The sequence below is a fragment of the Heterodontus francisci genome, chromosome 4, assembly GCF_036365525.1.
Source record: "Heterodontus francisci isolate sHetFra1 chromosome 4, sHetFra1.hap1, whole genome shotgun sequence".
In the NCBI taxonomy this organism is placed as follows: Eukaryota; Metazoa; Chordata; class Chondrichthyes; order Heterodontiformes; family Heterodontidae; genus Heterodontus; species Heterodontus francisci.
Window position 1 is genome coordinate 57,144,184 of NC_090374.1, and position 20,408 is coordinate 57,164,591.

General features: G+C 44.7%; 1 protein-coding gene across 1 annotated transcript; it reads right to left on the bottom strand.

Moving 5' to 3' along the window:
• Positions 1 to 250: 250 nt before the first annotated feature.
• On the bottom strand, positions 251 to 18,761 carry LOC137369051 (cyclic GMP-AMP synthase-like). The gene is made up of 4 exons (XM_068029596.1): positions 18,016 to 18,761; positions 9,865 to 10,081; positions 3,845 to 4,022; positions 251 to 3,764 (listed from the first exon to the last, which is right to left on the bottom strand). Exons 1-4 carry the CDS (start codon positions 18,437 to 18,439, stop codon positions 3,531 to 3,533), a joined length of 1,053 nt encoding a protein of 350 aa, XP_067885697.1. The 5' UTR covers positions 18,440 to 18,761; the 3' UTR covers positions 251 to 3,530.
• Between the last annotated feature and the right edge of the window lie 1,647 nt (positions 18,762 to 20,408).

A 20,408-nucleotide genomic window follows, 5' to 3' on the forward strand; every position in this document is an offset into this window, starting at 1 on the left:
TGGTTTTGAACTGGTTGAAGCTGTGTGTTCCTTGAGCTCCAGACCTGGGAATATAACACAAGGTTTGGCAATTTGAGTTTGTAAACCATTACAGGGATCAATATTTCTAAGTTGCATGGAAATATGGAGATTTGGATGTGATTGTTGAATGCGTTTATTTCAATTTAAGATTGTGCATGCAGGATTGGAGAAATTCTGGATTACACTTTAAGTTAAAGAAGCTCATATAGATGCTTCTGAGCTCACAAGCTGTGGAGCACTCAGCCCTCTTTAACTCTTTTTGTGTTGGAATGTTGAAGCCTTTATTTCATTGCTCAAGCTAACATTTGGTTCAGTTTTATCTTTTTTTACAGTAATTCTGAAAGACAACCGAAGAAAGACAAACATAAAGTAATTTACATTTTCTTTGCAAATCATGTGTCAATGGTTCAGTGTCACTGATTGCAGATTCACCTTCTTTACCAAGCTGAATTGTGTTTAGTATAAAAATTGGTCTGAATTGAATTGGAATTATTGAGGTTGATTGATCTATTTAATTGTGAAAACCTTTCATTGTGACCACAGTGAAATTCTGGTTATTGTGAATTATGTGAGAATCTCCACTTCCAGATAAGAGTGAGTCACATAAATAATTGGCATTTTTGAACTTATCAATTTCAAGGAGTCAGTGATTTGAGGTGACTCTAATTGTTTAATTATTTTGGTGGTCCTCAAACATGTGACCAGGAAATGAAACAAGGGAGTTTTGCTGCTGCGTGTATAATGAACTAGTGACATCTTGTAGTTGGACAGTTATACAGAATTATTTCAGAGTGTTTAAGGTTTTAAATTTACTTGAAGCTGCGAGAATCCAACACAAGCTGACATTGATTGATGACATCCGGGTTTGTCATCTTTTGAAATGCAGGGAAGTTAATTCCACAAGCAGCCCTGTGTTTTTGTGCTTTCTATTATCAGATTAGTTCTATTTTTAATTAACCAAGCAACAATTTTATTCTGAAAATTCACCTGAATTTTAATGGGATATTATTTTGGGATCTATAGGAGTCAGCACTAAATCCAATGGAAATTGATTGAGGTTTTGTTGGACGTTTGTATATAATTTGTGTCCTTGTTGTTACTAATGATCAGATACAGATATACACACATCTGGAGGTTGCATTTTATTGTTCTAATCAATCTCTTCCAATTGTGGAGTGTAGTAATTTTCAATTCTATCAACACAAAGTGATCACACGCCAACAGACTGTAAAATGGCATCCGGAGAATCTGTGTTTGCAGCAACTCTACTTTGATCCGAATCATGTTGCTATTTGGAAGAAGGAGATGCGAGAATGGGATACAAGGTTACAACAGCTTCAGCATTTAAATCAAACAATTGTTGTGAACGTTAACCATTACACAGCTGAAATTGAGGATGTCACATGTGAACTGGTGGGAGCCATTATTTGGATGGAGCCTGACAGCTACTGGTGTGATGAACACGATGATACACCCATTTGTTATGCTAGTGCTGTTTCAGCTAATTGAGTTTGTGATATTAAAGACAAAGATCTGATTCTGTGGTGTTACAACTGATGTCTGTGTTTAAAGTAATGTAAGAAAATAGAACGGGAAGCAGTCCAACATTGGCTAATTAGGGGCCGTTCTCATGTAAAGTTGTATGGCAGATGCTTTGGCGACAAGCGTGGGCTTGGTACCCACATATGGTCCCGTCAGGTTCCTGATATCGGTGGGAAAATTCAGCCAAATGTATAATTCAAAAGAAGCATTTTACATAATGGGAATGTCAGGGTTTGGGTGATAACATTCTGCAGGGATCTCCCAGTTACTCACTATCATATTGGTCATTTATGTCTGTTCTCCAGGATTTTTGCTGAAATTATGAACATACGAATTAGGAGCAGAAGTAGGCCATTCGGCCCCTCAAACCTGCTCCGCCATTCAATAAGATCATGGCTGATCAGCTTGTGTTTCGAATTCTACACTCCCATCTAACCCTGATAACCTTTGATTCCCTTGCCTAACAAGAAGCTATCTACCTCTGCCTTAAAAATATTCAATGACCCCACCTCCACCACCTTCTGAGGCAGAGTTCCAAAGTTGCACAACCCTCTGAGCGAAAAAAATTCTCCTCATCTCTGTCCTAAAAGGGCAACTCTTAATTTTGAAACAGTGTCCCCTAGTTCTGGACTTACCCACAAGAGGAGGCATCCTTTCCACATCCACCTTGTCTAGACTGTTCAGGATCTTAGCTACTTCAATCAAATCTCCCCTCACTCTTCTAAACTCCAGTGAAAATAAGCCCAGTCTGTCCAACCTTTCCTCATAAGACAAACCGCTCATTCCAGGTATCAATCTAGTAAACATCCTCTGAACTGCCTCCAACGCATTCACATCTTTTCTTAAATAAGGAGACCAAAACTGTACACAGTATTCGAGATGTGGTCTCACCAATGCCCTGTACAACTGAAGCATAACATCCTTACTTTTATTTTCAATTCCTCTTGTAATAAAGGATAGCATTCCATTAGCCTTATTTATTACTTGCTGTATCTGCATACTAATTTTTTGTTACTCGCACTAGAACGCCTAGATCCTTCTGCATTCAGAATTCTGGAGTCATTCTCCATTTAAGTAATACTCTGCTTTTTTTATACTTCCTGCTAAAGTGAACAACTTCACATTTTCCCACATTATACTCCATCTGCCAAATTTTTGCCCACTCACTCAACATCTCTACATTGGTCTGCAACCTCCTTATGTCCTCTTCACAACATACTTTCCAACCTATCTTTGTGTCATCTGCAAATTGAGCTACCATGCCATCACTCCCCTCATCTAAATCATTGATATAAATTGTAAAACGTGGAGGCCCCGGCACAGACCCCTGCGGGACTCGTCACATCCTGCCATTCAGGAAAGGACCCATTGATGCATATTGTCGGTTTTTTACCAGCCAGCCAATCTTCTATCCATGCTAATATGTTACCCCCTATAACATGGGCTCCTAGTGTGCCCATAACCTTTTATGTGGCACCTTGTCAAATGCCTTCTGGAAATCCAAGTACAGTAGGTCAATGGGCTCCCCTTTATCCACAGCTCATGTTACTCCTTCAAAGAACTCCAACAAATTGGTTAAACACGATTTCCCTTTCACAAAACCATGCTGACTATTCCTGATTATCTTGCGTTTTTCTAAGTGCCCAACTATAGCTTCCTTAATGATTGATTCTAACACCTTACCCACAACAGACGTCAAGCTAACTGGTCTACAGTTACCTGTTTTCTGCCTCTCCGCCCTTTCTTGAATAGAGTGGTTATATTTGCTACTTTACAGTCTGATGGAACCTTTCCAGAATCTAGTGAATTTGGAAAAATTAACACCAACGCATCTACTACCTCAACAGCCACCTCTTTTAAGACCTTAGGATGAAGTCCATCAGGACCCGGGGACTTGTCAGTCCGCAGCTCCATCAATTTGTTCAGTGGTGGATGATTAGGAGAAACCCTACGGAGGCACAATGGTCTTACAAAAGCTCTCCTTCTGGATCATCTAGAATGTTGTGGATTTTTTCTTGTAACCATTGGAAGGTTTTAACAGCAACACGTTCAAAAAGGTTGATTTTAGCTTGATAATAGTGATCCAGGCGCTTCTCATTACAGCAGTGGTTTAAAACATTCAAAAAGTTGCAAAATGACTTTCCCAGTGAGTCCCAGTGCTGAGGTTCTGGATACTTTTCCCTAGTATGCAAGTAGAGAATCTGCAAAGGAGAGAAATAGTGAGACTTTGAACAAGCTAATTATGTGAATTCATTTAGAATAATAGAACTGAAAAACCTACCTTCATCATGAAGGACCCAAGAAAAGGTCGCATCTTTCCTTGATAGCCTTCGCACAGCTGATCCACAGTCCAAAAGTAGTTATTAAGAGATTTAAAGATTTTGAAGGCCTTTTTTCGATAGCCACCTTTGCTATCAATTTCCCCAAGTATAAAGGCATCGATCCTTGAGAAGGAAGGTCTTCAAAAACAATAATGCATAGCTGTAATTATTCCTCATGCATCATCTGTATTTAAATTACAGAAACTCTGGACCTGGTTACCAATTGACCACACAATTTTGTTCTGTAATTGCAGCATTGATCAATCTCTAATCACTGTAGTCACAAAGAGAGCCTCTGAATGTGTTTATTACCTACACTTAAAGGTAAGATTAAGCTAAGGAGTCAACAACAATAACTTGCATTTATTTAGCATCCCTAATATAGAACAACAACCCAAAGTGCTTTGCAGAGGGGTATTCAAATATCAACGCTAAGCCAAAGAAGAAAATATCTTTGGATAAAAACTTGGCTAAAGAAGTGGGTTTTCAGGTAAATGTTAAAGGAGAAGAGTGAAGTGGTGGACAAGAGGGGCTAAAGGAATGAATTTAGGACCATGGGACCGAGGCAGCTAAAAGTGGGGAGAAGGGGGAGAGATGCACAAGGTCAGAGTAGTATGAATGCAGGCTTTGTGGGAGATGGGATTGTAGAGAACCAGAGAAATGTTATGGCACAGAAGAAGGCCATTCAGCCCATCGTGTCTGCGTCGGCTGAAAAAACTAGCCATCCAGTCTAATCCCACCTTCCAGCACCTGGTCCATAGCCTTGCAGGTTACAGCACTTCAGATGCATGTCCAGGTATCTTTTAAATGAGTTGAGGGTTTCTGCCTCCATCAGACAGTGAATTCCAGACACTCACCACCCACTGGGTGAAAAGTTTTTTCCTCATGTCCCCTCTAATCCTTCTACCAATCACCTTAAATCTGTGCCCCCTGGTAATTGACCTCTCTGCTAGGGGAAACAGCTCCTTCCTGTTTACTCTATCTGAGCCCTCATAATTTTAAGTCAATTAAGTCACCCCTCAGCCTCCTCTGTTCTAAGGAAAACAACCCTGGCCGATCCAAATCTTTCCTCATAGCTGCAACTTTCAAGCCCTGGCAACATTCTTGTAAATCTTTTCTGTATTCTCTCCAGAGAAATTATGTCCTTCTTGTAATGTGGTGACCAGAACTGTACAAAATACTCCAGCTGTAGCCTTACCAGCATTTTATACAGTTCCAGCATTACATCCCTGCTTTTGTATTCTATACCTCGGCCAATAAAGGAAAGCATTCCATATGCCTTCTTCACCACTTTATCTACCTGTCCTGCCACCTTCAGGGACCTGTCGACATACACTCCAAGTTCTCTGACTTTTTCTACCCTTCTCAATATCCTCCCGTTTATTGTGTATTCCCTTGCTTTGTTTGCCCTCCCAAAATGCATTACCTCACACTTCTCCGGATTGAATTCCATTTTCCACTTTTCAGTCCACTCAACCAAACCATTGATATCATTCTGGAGTCTACAGCTATCCTCTTCACGATCAACTACATGGCCAATTTTTGTGTCATCTGCAAATCTCCCAATCATGCCCCCACATTTAAGTCCAAATCATTAATATATACCACAAACAGCAAGGGACCTAACACTAAGCCCTGTGGAACGCCACTGGAAACCACCTTCCATTCGCAAAAACATCCATTGATCACCACCCTTTTTTTCCTGTCGCTGAGCCAATTTTGGACCCAACTTGCCACATGCCCCGGTGGGGCTCCAAATGACTGAGGCGGGGTTCTTCCTGCCTTTTTGTCCTGGGATGGGGGGCCCAACCAGTGCCAAAAAATTCAGCCCACTGAGTGCAAACACATACTAGGCATTCCTTCTGAATAATACAAATAGACAACAATTTGTATCTATAACATTCCTTTAATGTACTAAAAAGTCCTAAGGTGCTTCATAGGAATGTCAGAAAACAAATTTTGACACCAAGTCACATGAAATACTAGGACAGATGACCAAAAGCTTGGTCAATGATGTAGGTTTTAACTGGTATTTTAAAGAAACAAAGAGAGGTGGAGAGATTTAGGGAGGGAATTCCAGAGCTTAGGGCATTGACAGCTGAAGGCATGGCCACCAATGGTGGAGCGATTAAAATCGGGGATGCTCAAGAGACCAGAATTAGAGGAAGGTTGTGGTGCTGGAGGAGATTACAGAGATAGGGAGGGTAAGGTCGTGGAGGGATTTGTGAACAAGGATGAGAATTTTAAAATAGAGACATTGTTTAACAGGCAGCCAGTGTAGGTCAACGAGCACGGGATAATGGGCAAATGGGACTTGGTGTGAGGTACGACAAGGACAGCAGAGTTTTGGATGACTTCAAGTTTACACAGAGTAGAACATAGGGGGCCAGCCAGCAGTGCATTAGAATAGTGAATTCTAGAGGTACCAAATCCATAGATGAGGGCTTCAGTAGCAGATGAACTGAGGCGAGGTGGAGTCAGGTGATGTTACAGAGATGAAAATAAGAGGTCTTAGTGATGGCAGGGTTATGTGGTCAAAAACACATCTTGGGTTCAAATGTGACACCAAGGGTGCAAAAAGTTTAGCTCAGCTTCAGACAGTTGCCAGGGAGTAGGATAGAGTCGGTAGCTAGGGAACAGAGTTGATGGTGGGAACAGGAGATAGTGGCTTTAGTCTCCCCAATACTTAGTTGCAGGAAATTTCTGCTCATCCAGTACTGGACTTCGGACAAGCAGTCCGACAGTTGAGAGACAGTGGAAGGGGTTAAGAGAAGTGGTGGTGCTGGGTGTCATCAGCGTACATGTGAAAACTAACGCTGTGTTTTCGGATGATATTGCCGAGGGTCAGCATGTTGATGAGGAATAGGAGGAGCTAAGAATAAATCCTTGGGGTACAACAGAAGTAATGGTGTGGGACTGGGAAGAGAAGCCATTGCATGTGATTCTCTGGCTATGATTAGACAGAATTGGCCTTTATAGCCACTCCAGGCGCTGCTTCACAAACCACTGACCACCTCCAGGCGCGTATCCATTGTCTCTCGAGATAAGGAGGCCCAAAAGATTAGATAGATAAGAATGGAACCAGGCAAGTGCAGTCCCAGCCATCTGGGCGAAGGTGGGGAAGCATTAGAGGAGGATAGCGTGATCAACCATGTCAAGATTTGCAAACAAGTACAAGGAGAAATAGTTTACCTTTGTCACAGTAACATAGGATGTCATTTGATAACAGCCAGGTAGGAGGGATTCAAACTTGGAACTATATCGCTGTTCCTTCACTGATGCTGGGTCAAAATCCTGGAACTCCCTTCCTAACAGCACTGTGGGTGTATCTACCCCTCATGGACTGCAATGGTTCAAGAAGGTGGCTCACCACCACCTTCTCAAGGGCAATTAGGGATGAGCAACAGATGCTATCCTAGCCAGCGACACCCACATCCCATGAACGAATAAAAAAAACATGGAGTTCAAGGAAAGATGGTCACGGCTTTGAAAGGTGACAGCACATTCAAGGACTTTGAAGAGGAAAGTGAGGTTAGAGATGGGCAGCAGTATGTGAGGACAGAGGGATCAAGCGTTGGTTTTTGATAAGAAGGGGAATAGACAATAATTAACTTACACCTTCAACGCGGTTACTTTTTTTGTCGTAGGTTGGCCAACTTCAAGTAACCCAACCTAAAATCTCCTTTGGCTCAACATGTATGATTATGCATATGTAAAGTGCCTTGAGATATTTTTCTACATCAAATGCAAGTTGTTATAACTGTGTCACTTAGCAAACTAGCACTTACAGGAAAAATTGCTTTTAAGTCACTTTGATATGTTGTGATATACTTTGTATGTGATACTTTTAATGTATTAACTCAAATTACCTTCACTACTATCACCACCAGTAACTGTAATTATATCACACTGATAATAGGCCAAGATAATTGTGGAGTTGGGGGTAATATATTAGCTTGGATGGAGGACAGGAAGTAGAGAGTAGGGGCAAATAGGAATTTTCAAATTAGCAGGCTGTAACTAGTGGAGTTCTGCAAGGATCCCTGCTGGGGCATCAGCTATTTGCAATTTATATTAATGACTTAGACGAAGAGACCTAGAGTAATGTATCCAAGTTTGCTGGCAATACAAAGCTAGGTGGAAATGTAAGTTCTGAGGAGGACACAAAGAGGCTATCAAGAGATTTTCGGGTCCCACTGCAGGTGGGAATGGAGGCAGATGGAGTCCAAAATACCGGCGCCGGCTAGTGTGCCAGTTTCCCTCCACCGTGCCTGGCACCACCCATTTTTGTAGAAGTGGAATCAGGGCCTACAGGGCCATCCTCCCACATGTGGCAGGTAGCCTATTAGGCTCAATAATGCCCTAATTAACACCAATTAAAGGAGGCCAAACCAGGATTTTCCATTCGGCTTCCAGTTTCCTGCACCAGCGGGGGCCAGTTATGGTGCTTAGAGGTCCTCCCTGCCTGCCTCGGCGTGAGAGCAGCCAGATGCCACCCTGTAGAAGGATTTCCTCTCCCCCCCCCCGCCCCACCACCCCAACAGTGGTGACTTGGCTGCTGTATCTATATTTTACTTAAAGATGTTAGAAGATTGGAGAGAGAGAGCACCTCTATGTTGAAGAGCCCTCTCTGTTACTTACCAGCCTGCTGCTCCTCTCAAACTGGAAGGCCTTTAATTGGTCCTCCATTTTCAAGAGCCTGCTCACTGCCCTTAATTGGATCTGTTTCCATGCCAATTAAGGGGGCGCCCCCGTGAAAATCCGAAGTCAGTGACTGTTGCTTCACGGGGGTGGGTTTGGGACCTGAAAACAATCCCAACTTCTGTTTTCCACCCCGGAGGGAAAATCCAGCCAATATAGATAGGTTAGATGAGTGGGCAATGAGGTGGCTGATGGAGTATAATGTGGGGAAGTGTGAGGTTATTCACTTTGATAGTAAGAATAGTAAAGTAAAATATTTTTTAAAAGGTGTGAAACTTGTCAATGTTGATGTTCAAAGAGACTTGGAAGATAGAATGTTAGTATGCAGGTACAGCAAGCAATTAGGAAGGCAAATAGCATGTTGGCCTTTATTGCAAGGGGATTACAGTACAAGAATAAAGATGTCTTGCTATAGTTGTACAGGGCTTTGATGAGACCACATCTGGAGTACTGAACGCAGTTTTGGTCTCCATATCCAAGAAAGGATATAGTTGCATTGGAGGCGCCATAACGAAGGTTCACTAGGTTGGTCCCTGAGATGAGAGGGCTGTCCTATGATTACAGGCTGAGTAAATTGGGTCTATACTCTCTGGGGTTTAGAAGAATGAGATGTGATCTCATTGAAACATACAAGATTTAGAAGGTGCTTGACAGGGTAGACACTGAGAGGTTGTTTTTCAGGCTGGGGAATCTAGAACATGGGAGCACAGTCTCCGGATAAGGGATCGATCATTTAGGACGGAGATGAGGAGACATTTCTTCACTCAGAGTGTTGTGAATCTTTGGAATTGTCTACTCTAGAGGAATGTGGATGCTATTTTTAAGGCTGAGATAGACAGATTTTTGGTCTCTCAGGGAATCAAGGGATATTTATGGGGAGTGGGCAGGAAAGTGGAGTTCAGACAAAAGATTAGCTATGATCGCATTAAATGGTGCAGCAGGCTCAAGGGGCCATATGGTCTACTCTTGCTCCTATTTCTTATGTTCTACGTTCTTATGACGTTATAGCTCCAAGTGCTCTCGACAGCACAAAGTCTATCTACAATCACTCCACAGGGTGCTTTTCACAGTTCAAGTGGACAAAGAACAAAATTTTCGCATACTTATCATTTTCATTTACTGGTATTCTAGTGAAAAAGTAACTTACCAGTGTGCACTGTGTAAAATTTTGCAGACCTACTGCTGTGTTTTTTGAGATCCTAGTAACATTACTGAATTGCATGTTCAGTTTAATCAAGCAAATATTTGATGTGGCAAATACATTATAATTTTGTTTTACCTCCAGTATATTCCCTGACATGTCATATCTATCCCCATGTTTTTGACATACTCTTGTTGTTGAGAGCTCAGCCATTTGGACTGGCCGTTCAGCCATTTCGGAAAAGGCCATTTCACTTCAGAGAATCGAAGGGCATTTTCAATGCAAAGCACGATATCAATTTTTCTCCAGTTGACTGTCAGAGGCAAAGCTGCAGCCGTAATCTTCTTTTTCTCAACTATAAATACAAGTTCATTAATAGTTAAATACATAAGATACCAGATAGACCAGATACAATTTTTTTTATTAATTCATGGGAAGAGGGCATCGCTGGCTAGGCCAGCATTTATTGCCCATCCCTAATTGCCCTTGAGAAGGTGGTAGTGAGCTGCCTTCTTGAGCTGCTGCAGTCCATGTGGGGCAGGTAAAGGGAGTTCCAGGATTTTGACCCAGCGACAGTGAAGTAACAGCGATATAGTTCCAAGTCTGGATGGTGTGTGACTTGGAGGGGAACTTGCAGGTAGTGGTGTTCCCATGCATCTGTTGCCCTTGTCCTTCTAGGTGGTAGAGGTCGCGGGTTTGGAAGGTGCTGTCTAAGCAGACTTGGTGCCTTGCTGTAGCGCATCTTGTAGATGGTACACACTTCTGCCACTGTGCGTCAGTGATGGAGGGAATGAATGTTTGTGAATGGGGTGCCAGTCAAGCGGGCTGCTTTGTCCGGGATGCTGTCGAGCTTCTTGAGTGTTGTTGGAGCTGCACTCATCAATGCAAGTGGAGAGTATACCATTACACTCCTGACTTGTGCCTTGTAGATGGTGGACAAGCTTTGGGGAGTCAGGAGGTGAGTTACACGCCGCAGGATTCCTAGCCTCTGACCTGCTCTTGTAGCCACGGTATTTATATGACTACTCCAGTTCAGTTTCTGGTCAATGTTCCCCCAGGATGTTGACAGTGGGGGATTCAGCGATGGTAATGCCATTGCATGTCAAGGGGAGATGGTTACATTCTCTCTTGTTTGAAATGGTCATTGCCTGGCACTTGTGTGGCGCAAATGTTACTTGCCACTTATCAGCCCAAGCCTGGATATTGTCTAGGTCTTGCTGCATTTCTACGCGAACTGCTTCAGTATCTGAGGAGTCACGAATGGTGCTGAACATTGTGCAATCATCAGCGAACATCCCCACTTCTGACCTTATGATTGAAGGAAGGTCATTGATGAAGCAGCTGAAGATGGTTGGGCCTAGGACACTACCCTGAGGAACTCCTGCAGTGATATCCTGGAGCTCAGATGATTGATCTCCAACAACCACAACCATCTTCCTTTGCGGAGAGTTTTCCCGTGATTCCCATTGACCTCAATTTTGCTAGGGTTCTTTGATGCCATACTCGGTCAAATGCTGCCTTGATGTCAAGGGCAGTCACTCTCACCTCACCTCTTGAGTTCAGCTCTTTCGTCCATGTTTGAACCAAGGCTGTAATGAGGTCAAAAGCTGAGTGGTCCTGGTGGAACCCAAACTGAGCGTCAGTGAGCACATTATTGCTGAGCAAGTGCCGCTTGATAGCACTGTTGACGACACCTTCCATCACTTTACTGATGATTGAGAGTCGGCTGATGGGGCGGTAATTGGCCGGGTTAGACTTGTCCTGCTTTTTGTGTACAGGACACACCTGGGCAATTATCCACATTGCCAGGTAAATGCCAGTGTTGTAGCTGTACTGGAACAGCTTGGCTAGGGGCGCAGCAAGTTCTGGAGCACAGGTCTTTAGTACTATTGCTGGAATATTGTCAGGGCCCAGAGCCTTTGCAGTATCCAGTGCCATCGGTTGTTCCTTGATATCACATGGAGTGAATCGAATTGGCTGAAGACTGGCGTCTGTGATGCTGGGGACATCAGGAGGAGGTCGAGATGGATCATCATCTTGGCACTTTTGGCTGAAGATTGTTGCCTTGTCTTTTGCTGGGCTCCCCCATCATTGAGAATGGGGATATTTGTGGAGCCACCTCCTCCAGTTAGTTGTTGAATTGTCAACCAGCATTCACGACTGGATGTGGCAGGACTGCAGAGCTTAGATCTGATCCGTTGGTTATGGGATTGGTTAGCTGTGTTTATCGCATGCTGCTCACGCTGTTTGGCATGAAAGTAGTCCTGGGTTGTAGCTTCACCAGGTTGACACATCATTTTGAGGTATGCCTGGTGCTGCTCCTGGCATGCCCTCCTGCACTCTTTATTGAAGCAGGGTTAGTCTCCCGGCTTGATGGTAATGGTAGAGTGGGGGATATGCCGGGCCATAAGGTTACAGATTGTCGTTGAGTACAATTCTGCTACTGCTGATGGCCCACAGCGCCTCATGGATGCCCAGTTTTGCATTGCTAGATCTGTTCACAATCATTTAGCACAGTGATAGTGCCACACAACACGATGGAGGGTATCCTCAAACGTGAAGATAGAACTTCATCTCCCTAAGGACTGTGCAGTTGTCACTTCTACCAATACTGTCCTGGACAGATGCATCTGCAGCAGTCAGATTGGTGAGGACGAGGTCAAGTATGTTTTTCTCTCTTGTTGGTTCCCTCACCACCTGCCGCAGACCCAGTCTAGCCGCTATGTCATTTAGGAGTCGGCCAGTTCGGTCAGTAGTGGTGCTACCAAGCCATTCTTGGTGATGGACATTGAAGTCCCCCACCCAGAGTACATTCTGCGCCCTTGCCACCCTCAGTGCTTCCTCCAAGTGGTGTTCAACATGGAGGAGTACTGATTCATCAGCTGAGAGTGGGGGGGGAGCGGTAGGTGATAATCAGCAGGAGGTTTCCTTGCCCATGTCTGACCTGATGCCATGAAACTTCATGGGGTCCGGAGTCGATGTTGAAGACTCCCAGGGCAACTCCCTCCTGATTGCATACCACTGCGCCGCCACCTCTGCGGGGTCTGTCCTGCCGGTGGGACAGGACATACAAAGGGCAGCGATGATGGTCTCTGGGACATTATCTGTAAGGTACAATTCCGTGGGGATGACTATGTCAGGCTGTTGCTTTACTAGTCTGTGGGACAGCTCTCCCAATTTTGGCACAAGTCCCCAGATGTTAGTAAGGAGGACTTTGCAGGGTTGACAGGGTTGGGTTTGCCATTTTCATTTCAGGTGCCTACGTGATTTGTTTTTTTTTGTTTTATTTGTTTTAGAGATACAGCACTGAAAGAGGCCCTTCGGCCCACCGAGTCTGTGCTGACCATCAACCACCCATTTATACTAATCCTACACTAATTCCATATTCCTACCACATCCCCACCTGTCCATATATTTCCCTACCACCTACCTATACGAGGGGCAATTTATAATGGCCAATTTACCTATCAACCTGCAAGTCTTTGGCATGTGGGAGGAAACTGGAGCACCCGGAGGAAACCCACGCAGACACAGGGGGAACTTGCAAACTCCACACAGGCAGTACCCAGAATTGAACCCGGGTCGCTGGAGCTGTGAGGCTGCGGTGCTAACCACTGCACCACTGTGCCGCCCATAAATGATGCTGGGTGGTCCGTCCGGTTTCATTCTTTATTAACTTTGCAGTGGTTAGATACAACTGTTTGGTTGCTAGGCTATTTCAGAGGGCATTTAAGAGTTAACCACATTGCTGTGGGTCTGGAGTCACATGTAGGCCAGACCAGGTAAGGACAGCAGATTTCCTTCCCTAAAAGACATTAGTGAAACAGATGGGTTTTTACAACAATCGACAATGGTTTCATGGCCATCATTAGACTAGCTTTTAATTCCAGATTTATTAATTGAATTAAAATTCCAACTTCTGCTGTGGTGGGATTCAAACCCATGTCTCCAGAGCAATACCCTGGGTCTCTGCATTACTATCCATTGACAATACCACTTATGTCACTGCAAAGCTAAATTTCCTTTAATTTGAGACAAATGAAACAACAAATACGTGGTGGTAGCTTTCAAAATATGTTAAAACAGCTGTCTGCCATTCTGCACTAGTGATCATCAGGGACCACTGTTATCAGATCACATATCAGAAAGCAGAATAAGATCATTTTCTGTCTCTGACTGTTTATTCCTAATTAAATACGGTCACAGAATTGTAATTTAATTAGTGGGAACTGCCTTCATTTGTGTTTTGAATAGCCCTGACCTTACTCTTGTGATTTAATTTTGTTACTTTACATACATTTTGTTTCCTTTTTGGAAGATTAAACTAGTTTGGGTGGACAATCCCTCCTTATATAGGGAGACATCTGTTGAATCCCAATGAGCGATGAGCTGGTCTAATTCCACAGCCCTACCAGCCTTTTACAAAATAGGGCTCTTTCATGTTATAACTTGTTTATTTGGGCCATCTCCCACCTTGTAATTTTTGTTTTGGTGCTGACCCTTTAAGTGTAGGAACTTGATGCATTCCAGAAGGGTTAGGCTTAAGCAATCCAACATTTTTTACTGGCTTACCTAAACTCTTGCTGTTAAATGCATGTTTATTATACCTGTTTAGACCTTTGCCTCTGAGGGAGAAAGTGGTGGGTTCAAGCCCCCCTTCCAGAGATTTGAGCACATAATTGAGGCTGGCACTTCAATGGAGTGCTGCAATGTCAGAGGTACTGTCTTTTTTGGATGAGATGTTAAACCAAGACCTTTTCTGCCCTCTCAGGTGGATACAAGGAATCCCATGGCACTATTTGAAGAAGAGAAGGAGAGTTCTTCAGTATTCTGGCCAACATTTATCCCACAACCAATACCTGCTCTGATGAAAGGTCAAAGACCTGAAACATTGGGCATGATTTTCCCTGCAGACTTCTGAACCCCGCCATCAGGAACAAATGTGGGTCAGAAGCCTGTACTGTGCGGGAAACAGTCACTCACCTGTGATTTTCCCTGGAGCGGCCAGTTAATGGCCAAAGGGTGGGCTCGCTGTCCTGTTAAAGACATCAGGTGAGTTCTCAAAGCTGGAGCGCCAATCAGAGGCCTTCCAGCTTGAAAGCAGCAGCAGGATACCATGCAGGTAATTGATGGAGAGGGCTTCAAAATGGAGGCAACCTCTCCAACATTTTCAAACTTAAAATTAAAGAATGGCCTTTTGTAGCCAGCAACCACTGTGCATGGAGTCAGTGGGGGGGTGGCCACTCTACAGGTGGCCTGCGGTTACTGCTGCACCCTGGCAGACAGGGAGAGCCCTTAACCTGCATGGAGTGCTGGCACCCCAGGTCTGCTGCTGGGAGGCCGCCTCTAGACAGCTGAACTGTCACCCACTGACTGGAAAATCCCAGTCGGCCTCCTTCGAAAGGCCTTAATAAGCCCTTAACCACTGCTACCTGCTGCTGGCGGGTTTCTATCTCTCTCTGTCTCTGGGTTTCTCTGTCTCTCCCCCCTTCCTCGGTGACCCCCCCACTTCCTCTCTGTGTCCATCCCCTCTCCTTGCTCCCTGGCACCCTACTCACAGGGCCTGAACCTGGGCCCTGCCATCTCCTCAGGCGGCTCCTCCTTGGTGATGGTGGCAGAGATGAAGAGCCTGGGGACCGAGGCCCAGGCAGAGCCAGTGCTGGGCCTGGGACCCGAGCTCAAGGCCGGGAAGTCCACACTGGAAATGGAGTCGGGAGTAAGCCTGACAGACATGCAGCTCAGCCTGGGCGATACCATCTTACTAAAGAAACCAGAACATCAGTTACTGAAGAGCATCTGCCATCTTGGTAAAGGAGGACATTCACAGTGAGGTGTCTCTTCCAAGTCAATTAAGGAGCTGCAGCATTCAGTTACAGAAAATTTTGGCAGACCAGGAGAAGCCAGTGATGGATTTCCAGTGGAAATTTTTCATCCTTGGCAGGCCGAATGGAAAGCTTTGGCGGGCCGGATTCTTGCCCATGTGCTGTATGTTGACAACCCTGGTTTAGAAGTAAAAATATCTGAATTGATCCAATGTTAGATTTTCTATTTCCACCAAACCAATTGTTCATATTCGGTCATTATTTACATGAAACAAGATAATTATTACTGCTAAGTCTGGTCAATATCATGATTAAATTCTTTCCAAGTTTCAGACACAGAGAGACAGAGAGACAACACAAGAACACAAAAAATAAGAGTAAGAGTAGATCATACGGCCCATTGAGCCTGTTCCACCATTCAATACAATCATTTCTGATCTTAGGCTTCAACTCAACTTTCCCGCCCGCTTGCCATATCCCTTGATTCCTTGAGAGACCAAAGATCTGTCTATCCCAACCTTAAATGTATTCAACGATGGAGCATCCACAACCCTCTGGGGTAGAGAATTCCAAAGATTCACAACCCTTTGAGTGAAGTAATTTCTCCTCATCTCAGTCCTCGATGATCGGTCCTTTCTCCTGAGACTGTGTCCCTGTGTTTTAGATTCCCTGATCAGCGGAAAAAAATCTCTCAATGTCTACCCTATCCAGCCCCTTCAAAATCTTCAATGAGATCGCCTCTCATTCTTCTAAACTCCAGAGAATATAGGCCCAATTTACTAAGTCTCTCATCATAGGACAACCCTTTCACCCCAGGGACCAATTTAGTGAATCTTCACTGTACCACCTCCAATACAAGTATATCCTTTCTTTAATATGGAGACAAAAATTGCACACAGTATTCCAGATGTGGTCTCACCAAAACCCTGTACAATTGTAGCAAGACTTCTTTATTCCTGTACTCCAATCCCCTTGCAATAAAGACCAACATGCCATTTGCCTTCTTAATAGCTTGCTGTACCTGCATGCTAACTTTCTGTATTTCTTGTACAAGCACACCCAAGTCTCTTTGAACATCAACACTTACAAGTTTCACATCTTAAAAAAAAATGTTTTTCTATTCTTGCAACCAAAGTGAATTACTTCACACTTCCCTACAGAGAAAGACAAGAGAGACACAGACAGAGACACAGACTGGATTTTACCAGTCCCCCGACATTGGGGGTCATGCGGGGGTGCCTGGAAAATACCTCTGGAAGAGGTCTGCCACGGGCCTAGACGCCGGGACGGCCCTGTCCTGTTTTACCGCCGAGGCCTTGTGATGGCCCCCCTGCTGCTTGGTGACGGGACCGTCATTAAAATATTTAAATCTATGTAAATTAATGAATTAATACCTCATCATGACAGCTGTCCCGCTGCAATATTCTGGCAGGTTGCCGGAACTCCCGTGCCTTCGGATCTCCGTTCAGAGATCCGAGGTGGAACACTGGTTAGGAGGGGGGAGCAGGTAAGTTTGCAGGGCAGGAGGGGGAGTGGGGAAAAGTACTGGTGGAGGGGATAGTGAGAAGGGGTTGAAGCTAAAGTGAAGAAAGTTTGGGGCGGAAGGTCGGGATGGCGAGTTTACTTTTTTTGCGGGGGGGGGGGAGAGGGTAATTAATAAAGTGTGTAGTCATTTGAGGGGTGGGAGAAGGGATTAAGGGATTGAAACTTTTAATAAATGTTTCCATTTGAGTTTTCAGGTCAGGTAATGTTAAATATTTAAATTTAAATGAAGGGCTGGAAGCTGTTTAAAAATGGTGCCGGCGTCTGCGCGGTGGCGCCAGATGCCATTGCCAGGGACGGATGCCCGCCCCCGATGACGTAAAGGGAGCAGGTGGTCCGGGCCAGACATGCAAATGAGCGCTCTGCAGAGCTAATCCTGCGCGTGCGCCCCACCACTTTTGAAGCTCGTCACTGAGATCGAGAGAGAGAGACAGAGACAGAAAGAGACGGAAAGAGAAAGACACACACACACACACACACACAGAGAGGGAGAGAGATAAAGAGAGGGAGAGGTGGGGGAAGAGAGATCAATCAGGATCACTTCTGACAGGTGGAAATCTATCTGGAATACTCCATATCTCTACATCAAGCGCGCGGGCAGACATTCTCTACTTCTGGAAGCAAAAACAATGCCAGGTATCTGACTAAATCAGTGTTTAACATAGTGACGAAAAAGTAAGTTAATAAATTAGTCTTCTCATTTAAAGCTGGTTCACAAAAATGCACATTTTTGTTGTTTTGATTAATAGTAAAATAAATTTCTAATACCCTTATCTTTTGACATTTGCTCACCGGCCCCCTGTGTAGGTAAAAAATTATAATTTAGCCCCTCACATGGAAAAGATGGACACCTCCTGTTCGAAACGTTCAAACTGATCGACTAAAGAGTTTAGATATTTTTAGATAACGTTATATATGTTTTTACCTGTAAAACCACGATCATCCTTGTAATAAATCTTTTTGTATTCATTTATCAAATGAAACAGTTTCAAGGTAGTTTCATCATGAGAAAAGCATCTCCACGAACCATTAACATACTCGTTCACTGTAAACATATTCAAATTCTGGTCAACTGGAATAACCTGAAGTTTGTCCTTCCGCAAGGGAACGAGCACATCAAGTTCATCGACAGACTCTGCTTTGGTTCTGTCTGCAATACTCCCCACCTGGATAAAGTAATTCGCAAACAACTCGTCCCGACTGTGAATAAATTCAAGAAGTTTTTTCAGCATCGACTGTAAAGTGTTTATCGTTAACACTTCGCCTGACTCCTTCTTAACCTTCTCTCTATAATACAACTGCAGGGGCTTCTCCAGTGGGCCACTCATTGCAGATATTTGCAATTCCATTTTAACTTATTATTTTGCAGTAATTCGGAAGCTTTAGTTGCAATGCTGTGTGTTTACTTCGGACGTCTTGACACGACCACAGGACTGTTAGGGCGAAGTGTTTGGACTTCCTGTAAAACTGATCTGGTGCGAAAAAGATATGCTGATGAAATATTTTCTACTGTGTTGTACGACAGTTGTTGCGTATGTTAATAAGGCTATAAAACAAAGCACGCAAAACAGCCAGGAGATAGTCATCAACAAATCCACTAAAGAATTCAGGAGAAACTTCTTTATCTCAACAAGTGATAAGAATTTGGAACTTGCTATCACATGGAGTAGTTGAGTGGAATAACAGATGTATTTCAGATCAGCAAATGAGGGAGAAAGGAGTAGAATAATATGCTAATAGGGTTAGATGAAGAGGGGTGGGAGGAGGCTCTTTTAAAGGAAAAACTCCATCACAGACTCTCTTATGACCTATTTTTGTGCTGTGGATACTCAGTAACTTTGCATTCCCTTGGTAACTGTCAGGGATAGGCACCAACGTGTTGCACGGAAATTTGACAAAATTATTGACAGCCACAGACATGGGTTCAATTAATCTGTATATAAAGTGCGTAGACAACCTAATGCCATCAAAACATAATCCGATTTAAAACACATTTCTCCCTATTTAGTGAGAGACCTGGCATTGTTTTTGTTTGCCCAAGTCGTCAATGTCTGCCCACACACTTGATGAGCAATGCAGAGAATTCAGATAGATGACCTTCTGTCAAGAGTGATTTTGATCTCTTTCTCTCTCACTCTCTCCATCCCTCTCCCCCCTCTCTCTATCCAACTCTCTGCCCTCTCCCTCTCTCCTCTGTGGCAGTCCCTCACCTGACTGGTCCCCCCTCTTTCTCCCTCCTCTCTCTTCTCTGTGTCCCCCTCTCTCCCCCGTGTCCCATCCCCTCTGCCCCCTCCCTCTGCTGCCTCTTTACCCCTCTACCCTCTCCCCCTGAATTCCTCCCTCTCCTCCCTGCAACCCCCCACCTTCACCCCCTCTCCCTCTGTCCCCCTCCTCCTCTCTCCCCCTCTCCCTCCACTCTCTCTCCCCCTCGCCCCCACTAACACACCCCCCACTCTCTCTCACCTGCATTCTCTCTCCCCCCTCACTTCCCCTCTCTCTCTTTCTCCTTTCACCTCCCTCTCCCCCTCCCTCTTCCCCCACTCTCCCTTCTCCCCACCACCCCATTCTCCCCCCACTTTCCACTTTCCCCCCTCTCAGCCCCATTCTCTCTCCCCCTCCCTCTCACTTCTGCTCCCTCTCTCCACTCTCTCTCCCCCACTCCCCCCACTCATCCCTCTCTCCCCTCTCTCCCCCACCCCCCATGCATCAGGAGTGGAAACACATTGCCACTCAGCTCCGGCCCCGCACGCTGAGAGAAACCAGGGCATTTGGAGAGCTGAGAAAGTGGACTGTCTGCCTAAAAAAACAGCTTGTTCTGGCTCAAAGAAGTCTTCCAGTTCTATTATTGCTTTCCTGTGCGCTATCCTATCTGTTCTACTTGCATCAACACTCTCCAGGGCTGATTCACAGGCAGGGAGCAGCTGATTGATGCTCCAGTGTTCCCAGCTAGTACCGCTTCCCCAGCGCTCCACACCCTGCCCCATTCCCATTGATCAGCACCCTCTGACTGACGACTCCAGTGTTCCCAACTAATCCTGACTCCCCACGCTCCACCCCCTGTCCCATTCCCATTGGTCAACACCCTCTGATTGATAGCTCCAGTGTTCCCAGTGAGTCCTGCCTCCGCCATGCTCCAAGTTGATGGAGGTCCACACGCAGGCTAACCAACGAAAACAAATGCTGTTCAACATGGAGGAGTACTGACTCATCAGTTGAGGGAGGGCGGTAGGTGGTAATCAGCAGGAGGTTTCCTTGTCCATGTTTGACCTGACGACATGAGACTTCATGGGGTCCAGTGTCGATGTTGAGGACTCCCAG

Excerpts from the sequence above, each read along its gene's own strand:
- LOC137369051 (XM_068029596.1), bottom strand. The coding sequence starts at position 18,439 with ATGGAATTGCAAATATCTGCAATGAGTGGCCCACTGGAGAAGCCCCTG. Across the intron at positions 10,082-18,015 it reads GGATGATCGTGGTTTTACAG|TTGAGAAAAAGAAGATTACG; the intron begins GTAAAAACATAT and ends TTGTATTTATAG. Across the intron at positions 3,765-3,844 it reads TTGGGTCCTTCATGATGAAG|ATTCTCTACTTGCATACTAG; the intron begins GTAGGTTTTTCA and ends TCTCCTTTGCAG.